General features: G+C 55.8%; 2 protein-coding genes across 10 annotated transcripts in view; both read left to right on the top strand.

The window, feature by feature from the left end:
* Window positions 1-14,639, top strand: part of CPEB1 (cytoplasmic polyadenylation element binding protein 1) — a 38,961-nt gene extending 24,322 nt beyond the window's left edge. For 8 of the 9 annotated variants that reach the window (XM_017817035.1, XM_017817038.1, XM_017817044.1 and 5 more), the window contains 9 exons: window positions 5,591-5,805; window positions 7,340-7,589; window positions 7,861-7,974; window positions 8,081-8,185; window positions 9,056-9,192; window positions 10,262-10,460; window positions 12,050-12,144; window positions 12,341-12,421; window positions 13,130-14,639. In XM_017817035.1, coding sequence (XP_017672524.1) covers window positions 5,591-5,805; window positions 7,340-7,589; window positions 7,861-7,974; window positions 8,081-8,185; window positions 9,056-9,192; window positions 10,262-10,460; window positions 12,050-12,144; window positions 12,341-12,421; window positions 13,130-13,243 — 1,310 coding nt within the window. In that variant the 3' untranslated portion in view covers window positions 13,244-14,639. The remainder of the gene's footprint in view (window positions 1-5,590; window positions 5,806-7,339; window positions 7,590-7,860; window positions 7,975-8,080; window positions 8,186-9,055; window positions 9,193-10,261; window positions 10,461-12,049; window positions 12,145-12,340; window positions 12,422-13,129) is intronic. The other variant, XM_017817036.1, reaches the window with a different exon arrangement.
* Window positions 14,640-15,374: 735 nt separating this feature from the next.
* RPS17 (ribosomal protein S17) overlaps window positions 15,375-16,965 on the top strand; it is a 2,869-nt gene continuing 1,278 nt past the window's right edge. The window contains exons 1-3 of the mRNA XM_017817008.1: window positions 15,375-15,489; window positions 15,693-15,844; window positions 16,245-16,350. Of these exons, the coding sequence (XP_017672497.1) occupies window positions 15,487-15,489; window positions 15,693-15,844; window positions 16,245-16,350 (261 nt within the window). The 5' untranslated portion in view covers window positions 15,375-15,486. The remainder of the gene's footprint in view (window positions 15,490-15,692; window positions 15,845-16,244; window positions 16,351-16,965) is intronic.

Genomic DNA, 16,965 nt, shown 5'->3' with positions numbered 1-16,965 from the left:
CAAAATCAAATTGTGAGGATTTAAGCTGGGCAGGACCTCTGGAGGTATCCAGTGTGCTGCTCAGGTGAGCTCCAAGGGCCAAGGACAGAGTTCCCCTCCACCACTGGCCTTGTCCTGCGGCTGCTCCACTTAAGAGGAAGAAATTCTTGTGCCACTGCTCTTGCTGCAGCTTCTTCAGTTTCTTTGTGCCCCTGTAAGAGTTTGGTGGTCTGTAAATGGAGGGGGGAATCCAGTGTCTGCTTTCCCTGTGCCAGGCAAAGCCCATTCCTGTGCTGTGTGGTGCAGCCCCACAGCTGGCTGTGGCCCTGTGGCCCCAGGTGTGCTGGCTCCTCACAGGCAGCTCCAGGTCCCACGGCTGCAGGTGAGAAGTGCTAAAACTTCGCTTAGGATTAGGCTGGAGAATTGATCACCCCTTCCCTGCCTGTAGCTTTGAGCTGCTGACAGAGGGGGAGATCTCACCCTGGCAGCTTGTCTGGCTGTGTCACTGCCTGACTTAGAGATGTAACTGGAGCTGTAGGAGGAGGTTGAGGTGCCCATTTGCCTTTCAGACATGCAAATGTTTCTCTTGCCATGGAGTTGCTCAGTGTCTGTAGGAGGTGCTGCTTTTTGGCTGACTAAAACATTCAGCTGCTCCCACCCCACCGGGGCAGAGCTTGGCTGGGTGGTAAAAACTGCAGACGAGCTGTTTTTTTGGAATTGCAGCAGGCTATTGTTTAGGACATCAGCTTTTTTTTTTTTTTCCTTTACAAGCTTATTTGATGCATGACAAAAGAAACTGCACTGTGTTCAGTCTCCAGGGCCTTGGTCATGCTGCTTCCCTGTCCTGTTGCACTGCCCCAAAGTGTACATGGCTCTGCAGCCTCTCGGCCTCAGGTGTCACCTGGTCGGAGCAGCAGCGTGGTGGCACTGAAATCTGGCTCTTCTGCCTTAGTTCTCCTGGTAAGAGCTTTCCTGTTATTTCTGCAAGAGCATCCAAGCAGAAGGGTGGATTTCCAGCCTTAGTAGTTGGTGGATGCAGGGGAAGTCTTAAGTTTACCATCCTTTCTGTGCTGAGTAGTCTCCCAGCAGATAAACTTCTGGAATCTCCTCTCTGGAGGTTGCAGTGTGGCTCCGTCTGACCTTGCTGGGGGTGCCAGCCAGCAGAAGTGACCCTCTGAAGGCCTTGGCATCATGGACCTGCTCAGACAAGTCCTGAACTCTTATAAATAGGCTTTTTCCAGCCCTGCAGTGAGCTTTGAGAGGCTGTAACATGTCTTCAGAGCACGACTTCAAAGAGTACATGTGTGTGTATGCTCCCCTCACACTCGGGGCTGTGCCAAGCGTGGCACGGAACCGCCTGCGCTCGGAGCCTGCAGGTGCCAGACGGTGCTGGCAGCATAAGAACTGGGGCCTGGCACCCTGCTCCTGCAACAGGATTGCTGTTTCCAGCCAGGGGGGAGCTCCCACTGATGTTCTGAGTGTGGGGAGTGAACTTGAACAGAAGGACCTGGGCAGCTGTCAGGTGAGGGGGATTTTTGCTCTGGGAAAGATTCAGTTGCTACATAATTTGACTAAACCCGAACAGTGTCAGCACTGATCTCCTTCTGGCTTGTTCTGCTGGGTGGTCTCCCCCAGAGCCAAGTGGAAGCACTTGTTGAGAGGTCAGTGTGGTGGTGGCAGAGCTTCTGGTCAGCTCTGATCGTCAGGAGTAAATTCAGTGGATGCTTCGTGTGGTGCTTAGTGCCATGGGCTAATTGACAAGAAGAGCTGTGTGCTCCAGGGTCCTGGGCATGTGCTGGGAGTCTTAACTGGCAGGAGGAAAAGTAAAAGCTGTTCTGAAGCTGTTTGGTTTGGGCATTGGGCATCTTGCTGTTTTTTAGGCCACCTTTCCCAAGATGTGCTGTGAACTGCAGCTTGTGCTGATGGAGTGATCTGCTTGAGACTGGGTAAACTCACTTTAAAAGTGCTAGTTCAGTGGTTGGTAACTGGACTTAAAGGATAATTTGGGGTCTGTGGGCAGAGTTGGCCTCAGGAGTTAAAACCAGTGCCCTGTGAAACCACTACTGTGGGCTCAGGGTAGCTGCTTATTTCTGTGAAGTGTCTGGTTTGGGTGTGATGACTCCAAGAGGCTTGTGCTCCCCTCAGTATCTTTTGGAGCCCTGACATGATGCAGGAATTAAGGTGCATTGCAACAGCATTGGTCTGACAGCATTTACTGGGAAAAGCTCAGCTAAGGAGGATGAATGGTTTTCAAAATGCTCCTTCTCCAGTGAGAGCCCTACGTGCCCATGACCTGGCAGTGCCACGTGGGTGTCAAGGCTGTTCCACAGAACTCTTAAACCTGCCAGTGCTGGGCTTACACACTCTGAGATGGAGCAGAGCGTGCTGGCTCCGGATCAGTCATTAAAGCTGCAGCAGTGAGTCAAAAGTCAGCACCGAGTTTCTACTAAAAGCTCCTTTCCTGCTGTCCCCTGCAGAGGAGCATTGGCATGTGCCTCCCTTGCAGAGCTGAGTGGAGGCAGGAAAAGTTCCAGAAGCTCTCCCCACGTGGCTGCTGTGCGAGCTGTGTTGACCCTTCAGTTAAAATTTCCCCTCTAGATGTGAAAAATACTTAGTTCTTTGCACTCACTTTTTTTTTTCTTAGTCTGTTTCCCTGACGTTTGCTGTTTCACTTTGGGACTTGCAAGGATGTTCTTGACACCAGGAATTGTTGATGCATCCTGCCATGCGCGTTGGGAATGTTATTCCCTTCCATGAGCTGTCTGGTTGGGAGGGGACACAAGGACAAATTCCCAGGGAGAACTGTGGCCACAAGGACTTTCGAGGGCTTTTAGATGGCCAACCTGTGTTTGGGCTCTTGTGCCCCATCTGCGAGAAGGGGTTGGGTGGGTTAGAGTAGGGAGTTAGAGCAAGATTCCATCAGGATGGGGGTGAGGAATAAAATCTGGTGTTTTATGCTGTTGTTTCCTAGGCCACCTAACAGGCTGGATTCAGGGCACTAAGCAAGCATAAAGGAGGAAATGCTGAGCCTGGCTCATGGCTTTTCCTCCCAATGTCCCTGTGAGAGGCCGTGGGTACCAGCTGAAGCTGAGTCAGGCCCACTGGGGTGATGTGGGGTCTCCCACGAGCTCAGTGTATCCTGCAGAGCGTGTAACCAAGTGCTGCCTGTGCAGAGCTGTCAAAGCTGCTGGAGTGGATGGAATCCATCTGCATTAACAGCAGAATGTCAGCACTTCCAGGACATGAGGTTAGGAGTGGGGCAGTTGGAGCCAGCAGGATTTTGCCTGGTGGTTAATGTCCAGACAGTGGATCCCTTTAAAGGCCAGTAATCCTGCTACTCCGGTGTGCTCACACTGGCCTTACTGGTTTTGTAGCTGTGGTGAGAGCTGAGCATTCCTGGGAGAAATGTATAAGTGGTGGCGGGGGTAAGGGTGAATAAATGAGGCAGAGCAGCTGGACCCTGTATGTCTTTGGGAGCTCTTGATGAGCTCCCAAACCCTTGCTAGTGCATCCTGAATGGAGTTGTGGTCCCTCATCTCTGGTAACCAGGAGATGAGGTGCAGGACAGCACTGCCTGGTAGCAATCTGCCTGGTACTTGCTGCTCCAGGTCTCTGGAATGCTGTGCAGCCAGAGTCAGCACAGGGCTGCTCCCTGCCCGGCGTTCCAAACCCACTGTCCTCACTGGCTGGGGAGGAGGAGGGCGTCAGTGCGGGAGCGTTTGGGCCATGGGATCAGCTGCTTTGCTTTGCCTCTTGTGCTGTTTAGTGACTAATCAGATTTTGGAGCCTGTCGGACACATTCAGCTGTCTCCCTGGAACAATACGCCGGCTGTATTTTTAAACATGTCACGTGGCTTCAGAGAAGTCGGTGGAGCAGTGTAGTGTGCCTTGCCTGGGCTGGGAGATGCTCTGCCCTGCTCTGAGCCCTGACTAGGAGGGAGCAGCGTCCTCCCTGGCTCCAGCTGCCTTCGTTCCCCTGGCTCCTGGGGCTCTGCCCAGGTAAGGACTGCTGGGCCAGCTGGGATTTCCCGTGGCTGCAGGTCTGGGTGTGAGCACAGGTGCTGCTGTTGGGGAGAGCCAAGGGCAGGACGTCCCTTTCCAGGTGTGGTCAGAGGTGAGTGCATAGTCCTGTACTGTAGCCAAAATAGGAGAAACTTGCAGGGATAAGGCTCTGCAAACGTGGGAAGATGCTGTGACTCTCACTCAGGGCTCAGCTGGGTTGAGGGAGATGCTTCAAGTAAAGGACTTACCCGTACCTGTCTGGGATCTCTGCTGGCGTTGTTTCTCCCTAAGTGTGAGGCTGGAGATGCCAGTTCCACAGCAGGTGTGCCTCTGGATAATGTGGCTTGGGACAGGTACATCCCACCATCTTGCCTCAGGTACCTTGGCAGGTTTCTCTGGTGCTGACACTGCCTTGTCCTGGTGTCTGACCGTAGTGTACTTGAAGCATGATGGCATTTTTACTTTCCTGGACTGGGAGGTGTTTGGGATTATTAATCCTCATCTGCACAGGAGCTGCTGAAAATCAGGATTAAAACCCTGTGGTCCAGCTGGCTGAGATCAGGTGGGGCTGGAGGAGCTCAAGTGGATCCCAAACTTGCTTTGCTGAAAACTGAAAGCTTCAGGACAAGCTGCCTTGTTTTTCAAGCTCTGAATAATTGAAACCATTTCTGAACGCTTTGCTCTTTCCATTGGGTTTGGGGACACATTCAGCTTGCTGAGACTTGCTCCTTTTGAATAGAGCTGACTGGTGTTGTGCCCCTGTGGGATCCTGCGTGGCTGAGCCTGCCCTGTGCTCTCTCTCCTCCTGGGTGGCAGCTACCTGGACATCACTGACCAGGACATGACTTTGACCCCTTGGCGGTCTGGTGCTCTGCCTGGGGGACAGCTCCATTTGCAGAGAGGAATTTGCCTGGATTCTGCTCAGTGGGAGACACACCTGCTGTGTGAGGGAAGCAGTCTGGCGAGTACCTGTCTGTTGGCTCTCAGGCAGAGGCCTGACCAGACAGGCTTGTTGTGAACACGCACCAGGGACGGGGCTTGCTGAGGGCTGCAAAGCCTCTCCGTCAGCAGGCCAGGCTGGCACCTTCCTGGCTGCCCATAACCACCTCCTGGTGGGTCTGATGTGAGGCAGTATACCACCTCTGAGCTTGGAAATGCCTGCTGGTGTGCTCCTCTCAGCCTGGTGTGTGCCCCCATTGCTGGGGAGCTGCACCCCGGGCTCCCAGCTTGCTCCGGCACAAGCATCAAGAAGTGGCATGGGCTGGTCAGAGAGGCCTGTCCAGAGCACCTCTGAGATCGATATCTAGGTTTCGGGGTTTCTTATTCTCTCCCAGACAAAGTGGGATTTCTGGCTGATTTCGCTTTCAGGGGATTAACCCACCCTCATGTTCGTCAGCCACACCAGGCTGCTGCTGCTGGCTCCGGCTATGCAGCACTGTGGCACAACTGATGGCAAAGAGCTGTGGAGAGGGTTGGTACCTGCCAGAGGTGCCACCTCCCTGACATGCCATTTGTGGGCTGGCAGGAGCCCGGTGCCTCTGCCAGAAGAGCTGAGAGGAAGGTGGTGTGTTGTGCTGCAGCACTGACAGACAGTGTCTCTCTGTTGCAGTTCTCAGCATGCTGAGTAGCCCTCTCGGGAATGTCCTGGGGAAGCCCCCACTGAGTTTCCTGCCTCTAGACCCCATTGGTTCAGACCTGTCAGAAAAGTTTTCCACGCCGTCGCTGAGGAACTCCCGGTCCCTCCTGGACTCCCGCTCCAGCAGCCCCTCGGACTCTGACACCAGTGGGTTCAGCTCTGGCTCCGACCACCTCTCAGACTTGATCGTAAGTTTGGGTCTCGCACCCACTCCGTGGTTCCTGGGATCTTGCTGTGTTTCTGGGGAGCATGGGAGAGCTGTGGGGGGCTGCCAAGGAAGGGAGTGCTGGAGGGAGCTGTCATGCCCACGCTGACACAGCCCAGGGTTTGGGAGAAGGGCTGCTCATGCACTCCCTCAGCACAAGCCAGTAATATCCTCATATTTTTTCTTCTAAATAAATATTTTGGCTGTAGGGCTCTGTGCTTGCAGCCCTAATGGGTTATAGTAGCTCTCAGGGAGATCTGAGTGCTTGAGCTGGTGTGTGTCAAGGTGGATGTCTGTCCTGATTCCAGCAGGGAGGTTGCTGATGAGCACAGCTACTTCCAGGCTCCAGCTTGGACTTCTCAGGAGCTCCTGTCCCTGCCTTTCATTGCCCTTCCTGTTTGCTGACTGCAGTTCCCCATCTCAGGGCTGTTTCTTCTTGAGCAAACTGGGTCTAGCCTGCTCCTATTCCCTAAAGCACAGCTAAATTTGGAAGGCAGGGAGCACGGCGAGTGTCAGTCTCGCTGCCCCAGTCTGTGCTGTGCTCTGTGAGCAGCAGCTCTGGATGCCAGCAGGACAGCCTGGTTCCAGCCAGCTCAGGAGGTGCTGCTGCATGGCCTGGCCTGGCCTTGGCACAGAAGGATAAAGCCAGGAGCTGCTCCTGGCTCTGCCACAGTGTGGTTGTGGCCTTGACCCCTTGGACAAGGGGTTGGGATGTATGTGAAGGACACAGCTGACTGGATGTGGGGTTGATTTTGCTGTGATCCACCCTGGAGAATCAGGATCTGCTCTGGGAGTGGCTGCAGCACCCCAGGCAGGGATGGTGGCAGGCAGTGCAGGGCACAGGGCTCTGTGCTGGCCTTGTTTGGGAAGGTCAGGTCTCCTGGCATGGCCCTGGTGTGGGCAGCTGCCACAGGGATGGATCTGCAGCACAGCTGGCAGCGTGAGCTGCAGTGTCTCACATCCCTGCTTCTCCTTCAATCCATGCTTTCCTTCCTTCTGCCCTGGGAGGGGCATGTGAAACCTGTGAGTGGCTGTGGCCAGCAGTGTCCACTTCCTGGTCAGGTGGGCCTGGAGCTGGGCTGGAAGGGTGGGATCCAGCTGGTGCCTTTGGAGCTGGTGGGTGCTGCCAGTGAGCCCTGCCCACTGAAGCCATTCCTCCTGGGGTGGCTGGTGCTCCCTGGAGGTTACAGTGTCCTTGGGGTTGTGCAGCAGGGGGTAACTCTTGGCTTTGTGGTCTGTGAGGTGCCTCCTGCTTAACAATCCCTGCTACTGATCATGGGCATGGGGGGAATGACTGCAGGGATAGGCCTTTGCCAGGGAAGTTCTGGTCCTGTGAGGGTGCTGGGGCAGATGGGTGGCTGCTTTCCTGCTCCTGCTAGATGTCAGAGGGTCTCGGGAGATCACTGAGAGCTCCTTCTAGTACCATGGGTGAGGGCACAGCCCCAGTGTGGTGCCTCACCCCGGCATTATGTGCTCTTACTCTGGAGCTGGATTTCAATGTGGCCTTTCTCTTACAGTCAAGCCTTCGCATCTCCCCACCTCTGCCCTTCCTGCCTCTCGGTGGGGTGTCAAGAGAACCCCTGAAGATGGGAGTGGGATCCCAGCTGGATCAAGATCAAGCTGCCCTGGCTGCAGTAACTTCCTCCCCAGCCAGTGCATCGAAAAGATGGCCTGGAGCATCTGCGTGGCCTTCCTGGGACCTTCTGGACTCTCCGGAAGATCCCTTCAGTATCGAAAGAGAAGCCCGGCTTCATCGGCAAGCGGCAGGTGAGTTGGGGGTGGTCCTGGCAGGCTGCAGGGCCAGGGGATGGTCCCAGACCTCTGGGAGGGCATGGTGGTGTCTGTGCGGGCACCGTGGCTGGGCATGGAGCTTGCACAAGGGCAGGGCTTTCTCCAGGCACAAGCCTGGCTCTGGCTCCTACTTGCTGAGAGAACAGGCAGGTGTCTGGGCAGCCTGTAGTTGGGGAATATGGGGAAGACCTATGGGAGAGTGGGAAGGAAGCGATCCTGTACTGAGTGTTACTGGTGTCTGTCCAAGCTGTGAACGAAGCAACTTGCACCTGGAGTGGGCAGCTGCCTCCCCGAAACTACAAGAACCCTGTTTACTCGTGCAAAGTGTTCCTGGGAGGAGTCCCATGGGACATCACAGAAGGTGAGCAACCCCTGGCCCCACACTGAGGCCTTGGGTGTTGACATGGGGAAGGGTGCAGGATGGAGTCGTTGCGGGGGCACACTGACCTCTTTCCTTCTGCCTGTAGCTGGGCTGATCAACACTTTCCGTGTTTTTGGCTCCCTGAGTGTGGAGTGGCCCGGTAAGGATGGCAAACACCCACGCTGTCCTCCCAAAGGTAATATGCCTAAAGGTAATAGCGACACGGTAGGGTTACTTTTTTCCCATGCTATGTTACAGCACGGATGCTGGGATGGTACGGCTGCATGCTGGTCACTGGATGGTACAGAACACCCTGGGTAATGTCCCGCCCTCACCTGGGTCTGCACCTGGGCTGCAGAGTCACCCCCAACCCAGCGTCCCCACCCCTCCCTAGCAGGGCTGGACAGAGCTATGGGGTGATGGGAACCTTCTCTGGATTGTTTCTGGAGTTCCACATGGGGCTGTGGCTCCAGATAACAGCTGGTCCCCACTACCAGCATGTGGTGAGTCCAGACGGGCACCCACAGCACACTGACAGCCTGGGGACCAGTGAGCCAGCAATGTCCAGGGCCTGATCCTGTCTGGAGCAGCTGGACTGACATGTTGTATAAGCAGGAGGGAGTTATGGGGTAGGAAGTGGCTGTTTGGTGCCCACTGGCCCTGTTCAGGCACCAGAGCAGTGTGAGGCACAGCGCTGGCACCCATGGAAGTGACTTTAAAATCCTGGACTTACATTTCTGAGCCAGGATATTCTAAATGTGAAGCAGAATCCATTTTTCTGCAGGCCTCACTGTGGCCAGGCTGGTGGTGCCCACTTGGCATGTCCAGGTGTGGTTTGTGCCTAAGAGACAGTAGCCCCTGTGGATGTGGGCATTCTGCCCCTTGTGCCACGCTGGGTTTGGGCTCTTCCCAGCTTGTCCATACTCTGGATTGTACAAAGAGTCTGCTGGGGACAGCAAGAGCTGTCACACAGAAAATTCAGGTGGCATCTGAGTGATTTTGAGGGTGTCTGCAAACTGGGATGATGCCTTCCTTCTCTACCACAGTTCTAACAGCAGTTTCTCTCCCTTCCCCTCCAAAGGATACGTGTACCTGGTGTTCGAGTCGGAGAAGTCGGTGCGTGCGCTGCTCCAGGCGTGCTCCCAGGACCTGCTGAGCCCCGACGGGCTCAGTGAGTACTACTTCAAGATGTCCAGCCGCAGGATGCGCTGCAAAGAGGTGAGCAGAGCCACAGGGGCAGCAGGGGATGTGGATGAGATCCTTGGAGAAAAGGAAAGCAGGGCTGGAACAGCAGCAGCAGGAGTGCTGGCTCCTGGCCAGCCTTAACTGGTGTGTTGCTGTGGTGGGGATGTGTCAGGGCTGTGTCTGTGTCCTTCACAACTGCTTGTGTTAAACTGATGTGGAGCTTGTGGGTTGGTGGCAGACCCTGCCTTCAGCTTCAGTTAGCTGGAAAGGAGCACGGGAACAGGGAATTCTACTGCTCCATGCTGCTTCTAGCACACCTTTGCTTCTGGAATCAGACTGGGATCCCTCTGATGCTTTGTCAGGCCTCCTCTACTTGCAAAACTAATGGCTTTCATGTTCCCCAGGTAGATACTTTAGATCCCAGGTTGTTCCCCAGTGCAGCCTTGTCTGGCTCTGACTTGTGCTCTGGAGGTACTGAGGCTGCTGGAGGCTCCATTTGGCCTTCCAGGAAAGGGGAACCTCAGATCAGGGACCACTGCCTGAGTTAGGGGAGTTACAGGATGGAGATCCAGCTCTTACCTAGACAGGCACAAACTAACTTGCTCCAGACAGCTCTCCAGGTGTCTGGTGACTGGCAGTGCTTCTGTGCTTGGTGATTTAGCTCTGCCAGAAGCTTTTCCTCTCTGGAGCCCTCCATCAGCTGCTGAGCAGATGGGAGCTCCTGTTGGAGTTGGCAGTGGGTGGGTTGTTCCAGTGATCCCCTCCAACAACAGGCTCCTGTGCTGGGAGGCATCCGACTGGGCCATAAACATTTGGTGCAGGTATGTGGATTGTCTCCTGGCTGCCAGCCTCAAGGGACTGGTGGCTTAGACTCCAGTTTGGCTGGAAGCAGGAGTTGGTTTTGTTCCCTTGTGGACTCTCCAGAGGTATTTGGAGCTCCAGAGCTGGGATGCCCTGGATGTGGACCCTGAGCAGCAACAACAAGTGACACTTGCTGCTCAGGAGTGTGGTCTGAGGGTCTGGGATGGCTCCTGTGAGCTGAGCACAGAGCGTGTGGCTCTGCAGGCCGTGGCTGACCTGCCCTGTGTGTGTGTGGTTCCAGGTGCAGGTGATCCCGTGGGTCTTGGCCGACAGCAACTTTGTACGCAGCCCATCACAGCGGCTCGACCCCAGCAAGACGGTGTTCGTGGGGGCCCTGCACGGGATGCTCAATGCAGAGGCCCTGGCAGCCGTCATGTATGACCTGTTTGGAGGGGTGGTCTACGCTGGCATCGACACGGACAAGCACAAGTATCCCATTGGTAAGTGACAGTCCTGCCAGCATCATGCTCTGAGCAGGCTGCAGTGGTGCCCTTGGCTTGTCCCTCAATTGGAAGACTGCCCAGGTGCCAGGCTCTGGGAGCAGATGTCTGTTCAGCCTCTTCCACAGTCTGTGCTCCTTACCTCCTGGCCATGGGGAGACAACACCAACCTTGGAGAGGGCTGTCAGAGTTGACGTGCCTGGGAACTGGAAGATCCTAGGTTATTCCAGAGCAGCTTGAGGGTTTTAATACCCCTTTAGGCATTGGTGAAGGGTTTCCTGTCCTTGTTTGGTGCTGTTACTGGTTGTTGGATGCTGCTGCAGCTACTCTTCCATCCCTGGAGCTGAGACAGCTGTGGGTCTTACCCACACTTTGGGCTCTTGTCACTGGAGCTGAAGCATGACATGTCATGACACATGTCCCCTGTTTATGTCCCTGATGGCCTCACGGGCCAGGGGACACCACTGAGGTGACTGGTCTGTGTGGGAAAAGCCCTATAGTGTGTGCCTGAGGACCAGCTTTCCAGGCTCAGGCTGCAGCATGTCACAAACTTGAGGAGAGACTCTGAATCTCCTGGTGTTGCCAGGCAGGAACATAATCAGAGCTTGGTAGTGCAGAGCTGTCACTGCTTGTCACTGTCCTTGGACAGTGGTCAGGCTTTTCTGGGCAAGTCTTGCGTTTAGAACTTGCCCAGGGTGCTGAGAAGCCCTTGAAGTGTCTTTAGGGGGACAGTCCCAAGGGGGTGGGAATGGCAGAATGAATGACTGTTAAAGCAAATTCTGTGAGGCCATAGATGAAGTATCACAGAACCTCCCTGTGCAGGCCCTGTGTGAGGTCCTAGGGCATCACCCCAACCTCCCGTGGTTCATGCGGAGCCTGTGTTGCTCCAAGTAGGCAAGAACCCTCTCCCAACAGCTCAGTGGCACTTCCACCCTTGAAGCTGTCCTAAAGTCACAGCAGTCTGCACTCAGTTCTGGTAGTTAACTAAGCTTTGCCCTGATGGTTTGTGCTGATTGAGGCATCTCTTATAACTCCAGACTGGATCCAGGCCCTCCCACCTGTGTTCTGTTCCATGCTCTGGGAGAGGAATGATGGGTTTGGGTGACACTTGGTGCTGTGGCTGAACTGGAGGAATCTGCTGGTGTGTCAGTCGTGGAACACCCAGCACTCCCCTTAGGCCCCGAACAGGAACTGGGAGGAAAGCATGGATGTGTTTTCCCAGAGCTAAACAGAACTTGGCTGGAAGCAAGTGGCGCAGGATTGCTGCTGACTGGCAATGAGGCTGCAAAACATAAGGCTCTGGGGTGAGGGGGAGGCTGCAAAGAAAAGCTGCTGAGCTGTCTCAGCACTGGCATATCCCAGGCGCAGGTGTGGAGCCGCTGCTTTGCTGCCCTTGGCAGGGCTGTGCCAGCCTCCCTCCAGCTGCTGCTCCTCCTGGGAGTGTGGGGCCTGGGCAAGGGGGCAGGCAGAGCCCCCAGGCCCTGGAGACCATCTCCTTGCCAAAGCTGAGCTGTGCTGGGGAAGGAGTGGTGCTGGCAGTGGCTCCCCCTCATCCCCCACTGATTCACTTGTGATCTGGCTCATTCCAGGGTCAGGACGTGTCACCTTCAACAACCAGCGCAGTTACCTGAAGGCTGTGACCGCTGCATTTGTGGAGATCAAAACCACCAAGTTTACTAAGAAGGTGAGTGGGGCTGGTGGGGCAGCCCAGGGAGGGGGATCTATGTTGTGGCTGGTGCTGCTGGGGGCACCACAGCCCACGGGCGGAGGGGAAGTGGGGAGCTGACAGCCCAAGGGGTGCTGGGGATGGATGTGGGGTACCCAAGGAGTGAACAGTTGCCCCAGCACTGCTCTGTGCCCACTGCCTGGTTCTCCTGCAGGTCCAGATCGACCCTTACCTGGAGGACTCCATGTGCCAAGTCTGCAGCTCCCAGCCCGGCCCGTTCTTCTGCAGAGACCAGGTAAGGCTGGTTCTCTTGTGCCAGGAGCAGTGGGTTTGTGTTGGTGTCCAGGGATGTCCCTTCCTGAGTGGGCAGGATGGGGTGCCCAGTTGGGGGTGAGCCCTTGTTTTGGAGGAGGGGCAGCTCTGGTGCTCACCAGGAAGCGCAGGTAGCTTTTCCCCTGCCTCAGTTTGGGAATGGTATGATTCTGCTGGTGTTGTGCCAGTGTATCAGGGCCTACTGTGGGATGGGCTAGTGCCCCTGAGGGGGGGAGGGGAAGGAGGGGAGGCTGCTGCTCTGCAAGCTGTGACAAGCTGGAGTCAGAGTGTGTCACCCTGAGGTCACTCGTGGGGCTGCCCAAGGCACAGGGGGCTCTGGCTGACCTCCCCTCTCTGCAGGCAGAGGAGCTTGGCCAGGGTCTGGCAGCTTCCCACAGAGTCAGAGTGGGAGATGAGCAGCAGCAGCTCTGCTCCAGGGGCAGAGATGCAGGGGAGTTGGGGCAGAGCTTGGATGCTGTGCCAGTACCCAGGCCCTGACTTTCAAACTGTTCAGAAGATGGAAGCTGGGCACATCATGCCATCACTGGCATTCCCTCCCTCCCATCCACGGATCCACCATTCTGGCGGGGGCTGCTACACGGGGCAGGGAGGGAGGGGAGAAACTGCTTTGCTTCTGGCAACCCTTTGCTGCTGGAAAGCCCACGGTGTTGCTGCTCTGCTCTGCCCACAGATCTGCTTCAAGTACTTCTGCCGCTCCTGCTGGCACTGGCAGCACTCCATGGAGGTCCTGCGCCACCACCGCCCGCTGATGCGCAACCAGAAGAACAGGGACTCCTCCAGCTAAAGGGCGCCGGGGCCGCCGCAGGCGCAGGGGAGTCCCTTGGAGAACCTGCCGAGTGGGGAGCAGGGAAGCGCCTGCCGGAGCCAGGCCCGGCTGGGAACGTTCTTCCTGAGGACTGACGGGGAAAAAAAAACAACAAAAAAAAAACAACAACAAATCTTACATTCATGTTTGCACTTGCTGGTCTTTTTGTTTCTGCACTAATGCACAGTGAGTTTTGTTGGGGTTTGTTTGGGGGTGTTTTGAGTGGGGGGGAGCGCCCCTCAAGCCATTCTGCAGTTCCCAGACTTTGGTTCCTGGTTTGCTGACGAGAAGCAAAAATTGAAAATGAAGAAAACCCAACCAACCAAGGGCCACGTGTCGCGGGGGTGTCGCCGCAGGCGCCTCCGCCTCAGTTTTTTTATTTTTTAAAGGCGCTTTTTTACATTCCTTGCAATACTGGTGGAGAGAGCGCAGGTCTCATTGGTCATTGTTTTGCCGTTGCCATACAGTGCCTTTCCATTCATTTACCCCCACCTGGACGGCGTGACCTGGGTGTTCAGCTGGCGTTTTTTACTGTAACAACAAAGGAGACTTTGCTCTTCATTTAAACCAAATCATATTTCATATTTTACGCTCGAGGGTTTTTACGAGTTCCTTTTTACACTCTTAAAAACAGTTTTTAAGTCGTTTGAAACGAGAGATTTTTTTCTTTCCTGGCAGCTTTTAACATTATTGCAATTTGTGTCTGGGGGCTGCTGGCGGGACGTTGTAAATCAAGAGGTTTGCAACGGGACAGGCCGGGCTTTGTTTTTGTTTTTGGATTTGAAACTGGATGGGATGATGATCTCTGAGCTGCTGTATATAGTTTTAAAATAGTTTGTTGCACTTTTTTAAGTTGCACTTACGGGGGGTTGATAGAGGTTTTTAATCACACAAAGTCACAGGACTTAAACCTTTTCTTTTTGTAACAAGCTAAAAAAGGGCTGCGTTTCGGTGGATGATTAAGGTTCCTGGGAGCCCTTTCTCTTAGAGGGGACAAGTAATTTTCCATTCCTTCCCGAGATGTTTGGAGTAACAGTGCAGTCGACTGAAATGCTGCTGCTGGGATTTGAGACCTTTAATTATGCCGATTATTATTTTTTTTGTTACTTCCCCCTCTATTGGAAGCTGTGTGCCAAAGAACCAGTGTCATAATTTCTCCCTCTTTATTATGATGATTTTTTTTCTTTCCTGCTGAGCTGATGTTGCATTGTTGCATATCCCAGCTGCTCTTTGTGGGGTTTTGTGAAGCTGTTTGTGAAGTCTCTACCTCATTGTAGTATATGCAGGCAAGACTGCACTCTCCTACAGACGCGTGGAGTAAGCTGTGGTGTAGTTTTTGGCACATAATAAACACGTTGCAGCAAAAAAAAAAAAAGCCCTTTCTTGTGCTCTCTACTGCGGGGGGGTAGGTGTCTTTAAATTTGGGAGGGCTGTGTTGTCTCTTCCAGAGGTAGGGGGAGGGGTATGGATGGAGTTATGGATACTGTGGGTGACTTGGTGGGAGGGAGCTCTCTCTGCTGGGAGGTGCGTTTTTAGATCCCACTTACCAGAGGTGTTCGTGGGACCCCTGAGCTCTAGCTGGAGCTCCTCTAATTGCAGCAGCAAGTTAATGAGGTTAATCAGAAGAGATTGTGCGTTCCCAGCCTTGGTGGTGCAGAGGTGACACCCTGCAGGCCTATGAGGTGAGAGAGGGACCCCAGGGGTCCTTTCTGCAGGGGTGGGGAGGGCTGAGTGGGACTTTAGGTGCAGTGAGGGATGCCCACAGGGGGCACCCTCGTGTGCCCCATGTCCTTGGAGGGTTTGGGGGGGGGGTTAAGGTATTGGGCTCCTTTTTTGTGCCCCCTTCTAACTCTGCAGCCACCCGCGTGTGGTCACCCCTCCTTTGGGGCTGTGTGATGCGAGTTTGTGCGTGCTCTATGTCTTTCATCACAGCCTATCCTGGGATGTTTTGGTGCCCCAGAACGGCCTCCTGGGTGGGTCCATCCCGCTCTGGGGACACGGAGCGGTGCTGGGCGGTCCGGGTGCGGCCCCGGGGCCGAGCGGGTCGGGCGGCGCTGGGACCCTGCGGAGTCCCCGGGCCTGAGCCGCGCCCACCCAGCCATAGCCACGCCCCGTAACCACGCCCACGGCGCCCCTGTGGACACCCTCCGAGCCGCCAGGGGGCGCTGTGCGCTTCCGCCGCCTTCCGCCTCCTCCGGTCTCTTTGCGCGGCTGCCGCCGACATGGTGAGTCCGGGCCCCGCCATCCGTCGCCATCCGCCTGCCGGGCTGCGGTGGGAGCGGCGGCGGGGACCGCGCGGGGACCGGGGGGAGCGGGGCGAGGGGCTGTGGGGGGCAGCGGGCGGTGGGATGGCCGGGGGAGGGGGCGCTGGGTGGGGAGGCGCTGGGCTCGGTCTCGGCGGGGCCTTACTGATGCTGGCCCCGCGCAGGGACGCGTCCGGACGAAGACGGTGAAGAAGGCGGCGCGGGTGATCATCGAGAAGTACTACACGCGCCTGGGGAACGACTTCCACACCAACAAGCGCGTGTGCGAGGAGATCGCCATCATCCCCAGCAAGAAGCTGCGTAACAAGATCGCGGGGTGAGGAACGGGGGCGTTCTGGGTGGGGTTTGGGCCCTGAAGGTGTCCCGGGGGGTTCGGGCACGGGAAGGTTCCGGGTGGGGTTTGGGCACTAAGGGGTGTCCCGGGGGGAGGTTAGGGCCAGGCCCTGCATTCGAAAGTGATCACGGTCCCGCCCGTGGCCGGGTCATCGATAGTGCAGGGAGAGGAGCGCGAGAGCTTTCCCGTGTTTGGGGGGGTCCCTGTCCCCCCCCAAACCCTGTTGCTGTCGGACAGTTCGTCTCTGATGTCCCCCGGAGATGGCGGTACATCGCCGGGGTGGGCGGTGACAGCTCCATCTCCTCATCCCGCCGCGGTTGGGGGTGTGAAGAAGGGTGGCGGGAGCCCCGGGGAAGCCCTGGACACCCCCGTGTCCCCACAGGTATGTCACCCACCTGATGAAGCGAATCCAGAGGGGACCCGTCCGCGGCATCTCCATCAAACTGCAGGAGGAGGAGAGGGAGAGAAGGGACAACTACGTCCCCGAGGTGAGGCTCTGCCGTTGCTCCCTCCTGCCTTAGCACATCTCTATCAATAGGTCCAGATTCCTTTAAAAAAATCCTCAGCTCGGGGAGGGTTTGGATCAAGGGGGCTGAGGTGGAGCTCTCCAGACCTACTTCTTGGAGTGGGAAGGGCAGCTGGTTTCTTGCATTTTGGTTTTCCTGACTTTAAAAGGGGGAAAAAAACAACTTGTTGGGAGGCAGGAGGGTATTTCAGAGCAGCTGGAAACCTGCCCTGCAGCCAGTGTTGCTGGAGAGGAGGAATTAGTGGCACCCCTTCCTCTTAGCCCTGTGTTCCAAAGATCCCAACTATCACCTGGGCGAGGTGCTCCAAGAGCATTTCCTGTGTTCTAGGGGCTTGATCCCGTTGCTCCCAAATCCGATGGCCTTCAGGCACAGTGCATTTTACCCCTCTCCCAGATCTCCCTGGTGGGCTCCTGGCAGAGCTGCTGGTTTCTGTGCTGCACAAACCTAGGTGGTGCCAGGGTGTGGTTACCTTTGTATCCGAAGGTTGTAGGGAAGAGACTCCAAGCAGGGAAGGAGCATCCCCGCTGCAGCTGTTGGCACAGTATCAGCTGAACTTGCACTGTTTCTTAGAAAAAT

The sequence above is a fragment of the Lepidothrix coronata genome, unplaced genomic scaffold (assembly GCF_001604755.1).
Source record: "Lepidothrix coronata isolate B3197 unplaced genomic scaffold, Lepidothrix_coronata-1.0 Scaffold58, whole genome shotgun sequence".
Taxonomy (NCBI): Eukaryota; Metazoa; Chordata; class Aves; order Passeriformes; family Pipridae; genus Lepidothrix; species Lepidothrix coronata.
This window is presented reverse-complemented; position numbering and strand designations above follow the sequence as displayed.